The sequence below is a fragment of the Misgurnus anguillicaudatus genome, chromosome 1 (assembly GCF_027580225.2).
Source record: "Misgurnus anguillicaudatus chromosome 1, ASM2758022v2, whole genome shotgun sequence".
Lineage (NCBI taxonomy): Eukaryota > Metazoa > Chordata > Actinopteri > Cypriniformes > Cobitidae > Misgurnus > Misgurnus anguillicaudatus.
Window position 1 is genome coordinate 19385255 of NC_073337.2, and position 5789 is coordinate 19391043.

The window sequence follows — 5789 nt, forward strand, 5'->3', positions numbered from 1 at the left end:
ATTCTAAGGTGATAAAAACAATACAGTTCATTATGTAAGGTCTTGATACACCATTGTCTAAATGGGCATGTCTGATGCCATTGCTAATTTAACAATGGAAAAATGGTTTGTGCACCGAGCGCATGGTCGAAAAGGGTTGGTCCTATTTTTTTAATGAGTAATGGGAGTATTTTGGGCGTAACGTGCAATAAACCAATGAGAGTCTCAGCTCTCATCCCCTTTAAAAGCAAGTTGCGCTGGCGCTATGTCTAATCCCTATTTAGATGACGGACTTTGTAAACTGAAAAACTAAGCGGAGGAAGAAGACCACCAGTTTAAGATTAATGTTAAATAATTGTGTTGTTTTTCACTTGTATTGAAATTGTTATTTTTTTATTAAAACCTTTAAAACCCATTTTCTTTTAGTCATGGAAGTAAAAAGCAGGCTTTTAATTGCTTTAAATGTATGGCTATCCAATATCATCAAAAAATTATGTACAGGTATGTAAGAAAAGGTTTGTACTCTAAAAATACTTTATTTGTAACAAACAGGAGATAAAGAATTTACAAACGGCTCTCCGCACGTTTCAGCACTTGGACAGCGTCACAAGTTTTTTTTAAGCATTACTTAAATGTTTCTCATCTCACCATATCCACAGGTACAGAGTCATCATATACAATACATCCGTGAGGTAGCATTAAAAAAACATTTAAAAACAGATGCATTTGTTTAAAGCAAAGCATTTATTTACTTACCAGGCTACAGGTGAAGCAGCTCTTTGCGCCTTCTAACGTCTCATAATCGATTCTCATTTATGTACAAAAGATTCAATAATAATCTGTTACATTCAATCCTTTAATCTTTAATATTTAAAAGCGTTTTTGTGCTGCTGCGCATTCATGTATGTGATAAGCAAACCCTCGTTGTTTTTATAGGCGCAAATTACTAATGCGCTCTTTAAATAACGAAAAACATATTGCGCCATTGACTATAGAATTCAGAGCAGGTTTTTGTTGATCAATGGCGTAGTCTATTTTAGTTGCGTCAAAATAGCAACGTGCCAACAATGCGCATGAACACACCTCGTTTTCAGACCAGAACGCCCATGGGCGCAAAAGGGGGCGCAAATGCATTTGCTATTTAAACAACGTGGTGCTAAACTTGAAAATTATCATTGCGCAGGGTGGAAACTAGCAAAAGACACTTGTGTCGCGCATTGCGCTGCATTGCGCCGGGTGTAAGATAGAGCCCATAAAGTGTTAATACTGTCAATACTTTAACAAAATGCAATAGACATGTCAAAATATTATACTTAACTTTATGTATGTGCCCAAAACAAAAAAATTGCAAGTAACAGAACTTGTTCTTCCTCACAGGATTCAGAAATTTTCTGACAAAGAAGAAAAAACGAGTAAATTAACTTTGCAGCGATATGGACCCAACGCTGCATGGCTTTACCCATTATTGTACTGTTTTCATTTAAGTTTATGTGAATCGGTCTCCAAATGCAATAAAATAAAATTTGTATCAATTTTAATAGTAATTATACTAATTTTAATAATAATAACAATAATAAAACGATTAATAATAATAATAATTATTATTATTAATATTATCATTATTGCATGATTGATTTTATTTGTTAAACACATGAAGGAAACTTAAAAAAAACATTATCAACTGAAGAATATTCATGACGTTATTATAAAACTATTTGACAGAGCATTAACACTTAATGACATTTTAATGACAAATTATATTTGTACCACTGTAGTTGAGGTCAAGAAAAATATTTATGACACTGTTATAAACCTATATGAGAGTATTAACACTTAATTAAAATTTTATGACAAATTGAATTTGTATCACTGGTAAAAAGTGGTCAGTTATGTTGTCTTGGTAATGTCAAGTTGTCATGACGAGTTATAATGTATTGGTTAATTTCAAGTTGTCATAACAAAGACATCTCAAACAATGTCATCATTGCATTAAAAATTACATAATTGAACGAATGACACTTAATGACAGTTGTCATAAACGTGCATAAAATCTCCGTCATGTTCATAGCACGTGTCATGTCATAATTATGAATGTGTCATGTCAGTCTTATGAACACCCCCTTTTAAGTAAAGTGTTACCATGTATTTTTATAGAATAGCACAGAATGTTTGGTAATGTGTATAACTGATCTGCAACCCCATGTCTACAGCAGTCCCATAGTGGTTATATTCAGTACAACAGCACTCTTACTCACGTAATATTTTTTATCAGAACTTGAGTTGAAATTCTCTCATCATTTACTTCCCCTTATGTTGTTACAAACCTTTATAAATGTCTTCGTTTTGATGATCACAAAGGAAGATATTTTGAGGAATGTTTGTGACAAAGCCATTTGTGAGCCCCATTCACTTCCGTAGTAGTTTTTTTACTACTATGAAAGTAAATGGGTCTCACAATCGGTTTGACTCTATTCCTCTTCCTTCGTGTTCATCAGGACAAAGAAATGTTTACAGGTTTTCTGGATGAACTTTCCCTTTAAATGAAACCAGAAATGTTATGCAATCTGTGGCTGGTACATTTATGAGTCAGATGAGTCACTTTAACCCATGTTCTGGAAACGGCCAATACCCTTTGACGGCATTTACACTGTAAATTTACATTGGATTTGAAATCAATGTGGCGGTTTCCCAGACAGGGCTTATCCTAGTCCTAATCTAAAATAAATGTTTAAGCTGCCACTTTTTACAAAAATAAATCTTGTACATGTACTAACATATCTACATATAGTTTTTGTAAGGTCTACTTTTTAAAAGTCCTAATAAAACTAAATCCTAGTCCTGGATTAACCTAAACCCTGTCTGGAAAACTGGCCCAATATCAATAATCTTAATAAACAGGGTCATTCATGAGCCAGTGCTTCCAGGGGTGCATATTTAAACAAAATTGTATTTCTATTCTAACAATAAATTGTCTGTTGTATTTCTGGGCAGATCTAGATAACAGTGATGCCAATGAGCAACTGAAGTTCAGCATTTTAAAGAGACTTCCTGAGGTAATGTTTTCTTCTTCTCTGGAAAGCTTTGTCATACAGTGTGTTGTTACTTCCCGTAGTTCATCCACACTTTATTTGACTTTGCTTCTTTTGAAGATCTCAGTAATTGGCTTTTTTGTAGATTAAATGGATCGAGACCATGTTTGCGGTCATTTATTTGGTCACAGCGTGTTCTTGGGTTCAATCTTTGTTTGTAGTCCTACTGCAGCCAAGTCTGGAGGCGATATGGCAAAAAGTCCATCTGGTCTCCGTAGCAGAATCATTCAATCTAACTATTTCCTTTGTTTTGGAAACATTTGGAATATGAATTGCCATTGTTACTTGATTAGCTTTAATGAAGATTGCTTTTTACGCTATTAGTGCATGAAGCAGAAAGTGAGCCAGCAGTGGGACCACCCCATCACATCTGCATGGATTTCCAGAGAATATGTCAAAATGCTACTGGAAAAGTATCCAGAGAACAGGGTAAATATGAGGGGTGTCTTTTCTTTGTAAAATTACATCATACAAATCTGCCAAACAACTGCAACTAATACTCAAGTGATTATTATGCTAAGCGTTTAATAATAGATTACAGCTGCTGTTCAGACGTTTCTTTTGTCTGCAACAAAGAATCGACCGCTGTGATTCTTACTAGGAATATAAAATATGGTCTTGGCTGTAAAATCGAAGCAGTTTGGTAATAAAAATGTCCCATGTGTACTAGCTCACTGTGTAATTTGTCTTTAGGACTCTATATCGCTAGATAACGGTAAGATGTGTTTCCATGCCGAGTTTCTGCCTCTGAACTACCTCGCCAAAATCCTCTCAGATAGGGAAGAACAAGGTACGCAGAGGTTTCAGAGTTCAATATATTTTGCAGGATATGTTCATTGTCATTTCCTGTAAAGGTAATTCTTGTCTTATCTGTGTTGTATTCAAGCCGAGAACCCTTTTGAAGAGCAGGAGAATGTGGACGTCAGGTTTGTGGAGGAGACTGCCTTGAAGCAAACCCTGATCAAGCTGGGCTTCGAAGTGAAATAAAAACAGTTGGGGACCAAAAAGGGAAACATGTAGACTGCAATCATTTCTTCAAATCTTCAATGTAAGGCACATTGACCTGCTGACCCAAGCGTATCTCCTAGCTGAAGGTCTGTTCTAAAAATAATGTCCATCTGGGTGCAAAAATGTGATTGACTTATGGGTACGTATGGGTGAAATTATGAATTGGCAATATTTGCGAAACGCACAGATGCCATTGGAATGAGCACCGATAAAAGGGATTTTATACCAGATGTTATGTGGGGTCAATCTTGTGTACATATGTAACAATAAATAAAAAACCTTTATACTCATTTTTCTTGTGTATTTTGTAAATTGAATAATTGTAAATTTTATAATATGGTGACTCGATGACTCACTAGAGCCAACGAGCATGACCCCGCCCTTCCATTCATGTTGTTGCGGTGTTTGAAAGTTTAGTAATATGGCAGCTTTCACACGAGTGGGCGTGGTTTCAGCGCAGAGAGTGAACACGCCCCCAACTTATTTTATTAATAATCATTTTTATCATTCATATTTGGCTTGCTAGTTAATAACACGTGGTGTGACAAACTCAGAACACATTTATTATTACTTTACATGGACTTTAAAGGACAAGTTTGGTACTTCACACCCAAAGCCCCTGTTTTCAGATGAAATAGAACGGTTCTGACCGAAACCCCGACACATGCGGCTGCCCCGGGAACCCCCGTGTGCCCGCTGTTTCACCTCCCACCTCCACAATGGCTGCACAGGTGCACCGGAACAACTCCTCCCAAAATGCACCAAACCTTCATCTACAAAGACGTGAAACCCACCGACTGGTCAGGGGTGTTCACTGGTATGCTTACACAAAAATCGCTGCAAAAGATGCTTTCAAACAGGTTTTATCGTAGTTTTGTCCAACTCCATTGACTTGTATTAGATGTGCTGTGAGGTACGGTATTACTCCGCCTGGGAACGGTTTGTATTCTTGCAATTGGCAAAGGTGGATTATCGCCACCAACTGGGCTGGAGTGTCTAGTATTCAAGCTCTCAGCGGAAGAATATACGGGTGTGAGGCGTTTGGAAAAATAGGTCCACAAGTTTACAACAAATGCTAAAACACCTGTTGGAAAGCATCTTTTGCAGCCATTTTTGTGTGAGCATATCAGTGAACACCCCTGACCGCTCGGTGAGTTTCACGTCTTTGTGGACGAAAGTTTGGTGCATTTTGGGAAGGATTGTTCCAGTGCGCCTATACACACATTATAGAGGTGGGAGGCGAAACAACAAACACCCGAAAACCCTCGGGGAGCCGCACATGTCGAAACCCCAGTCAAAACTGTTCTATTTCATAAGAAACAATCTGAAAACAGGGCTTTATGTGTAAAATACCGAACCTGTCCCTCAAGTGATATCTAGCTTGAGGACTATTGTATAACATGCCCACTGTAAGTCTGTGAGAAAGAACAAAACCTTCATGATCATGGAAAAGGATCATGATATTAGGGTAGGTAAAAGTTTCTATATATGATTTTAAGCTTTGCTAGAGGGCATACTGTAGTATCATGTCTAAGTTCTCTCCCAGCTTTCTGGCAAATCTTTAAAGGATCTCTATGAATTCCCGGCATACCAACATCAGAAGTTTCACAGAGCGGCTGAGCATGAGCTCAGTGAGGAAATGAAACCCTTACGACAAACAAGTCTATTGTTAGCATTACTAGTACTGAGGAAATGAACAAGATTCCTTGGAAA

The 5789-nt window shown here is 37.1% G+C and overlaps 1 protein-coding gene across 2 annotated transcripts in view; it reads left to right on the forward strand.

Moving 5' to 3' along the window:
* gsap (gamma-secretase activating protein) overlaps positions 1 to 4366 on the forward strand; it is a 28888-nt gene extending 24522 nt beyond the window's left edge. For both annotated transcript variants that reach the window (XM_073867592.1, XM_073867587.1), the window contains 4 exons: positions 2971 to 3032; positions 3393 to 3497; positions 3762 to 3858; positions 3955 to 4366. In XM_073867592.1, the coding sequence (XP_073723693.1) occupies positions 2971 to 3032; positions 3393 to 3497; positions 3762 to 3858; positions 3955 to 4055 (365 nt within the window). In that variant the 3' untranslated portion in view covers positions 4056 to 4366. The remainder of the gene's footprint in view (positions 1 to 2970; positions 3033 to 3392; positions 3498 to 3761; positions 3859 to 3954) is intronic.
* The last annotated feature ends 1423 nt before the right edge of the window (positions 4367 to 5789 follow it).